The 505-nt window shown below is 56.6% G+C and overlaps 1 protein-coding gene across 2 annotated transcripts in view; it reads left to right on the forward strand.

Moving 5' to 3' along the window:
• Window positions 1-505, forward strand: part of PSPH (phosphoserine phosphatase) — a 36,164-nt gene that overhangs the window by 23,902 nt on the left and 11,757 nt on the right. For both annotated transcript variants that reach the window (XM_011938628.1, XM_011938629.1), the window contains one exon: window positions 272-406. In XM_011938628.1, coding sequence (XP_011794018.1) covers window positions 272-406 — 135 coding nt within the window. The remainder of the gene's footprint in view (window positions 1-271; window positions 407-505) is intronic.

Genomic DNA, 505 nt, shown 5'->3' on the forward strand with positions numbered 1-505 from the left:
CCCTCAGGTGATCCGCCCGCCTCAGCCTCCCAAAGTGCTGGGATTACAGGCGTGAGCCACTGCGCCCGGCCTGTTAATGTTATATTCAAGCAGTCCTTCGAAAATTTATTCCAAGGCCTTGCTCCCATAGCAGCAAAGCCTGTCTGTTGTATAGTGCGGCTCTTCGTAGCATCTTCCTTTTGGTGGATGTTGTGCAGACCCGGGGCAGTAAGGCATGTTAACCTCGAGGACATCGAACCTGGCTGGCCTGACTGTTGGGTCTCCCTCCTAGGACACGGCGAGCCATGGGCGGGGCAGTGCCTTTCAAAGCTGCTCTCACAGAGCGCTTAGCCCTCATCCAGCCCTCCAGGGAGCAGGTGCAGAGACTTATAGCAGAGCACCCCCCACACCTGACCCCCGGCATAAGGTAAGAGGAACCCCTGCTCCAGGTGTATTTCAGCACCAGTGTTGGGGGGCAAGTCCTCCTGAGAGCATCTAACTATTGCTTTAGGGTGACCTCTGGGTG

This window comes from Colobus angolensis, unplaced genomic scaffold, assembly GCF_000951035.1.
Source record: "Colobus angolensis palliatus isolate OR3802 unplaced genomic scaffold, Cang.pa_1.0 Scaffold175, whole genome shotgun sequence".
In the NCBI taxonomy this organism is placed as follows: Eukaryota; Metazoa; Chordata; class Mammalia; order Primates; family Cercopithecidae; genus Colobus; species Colobus angolensis.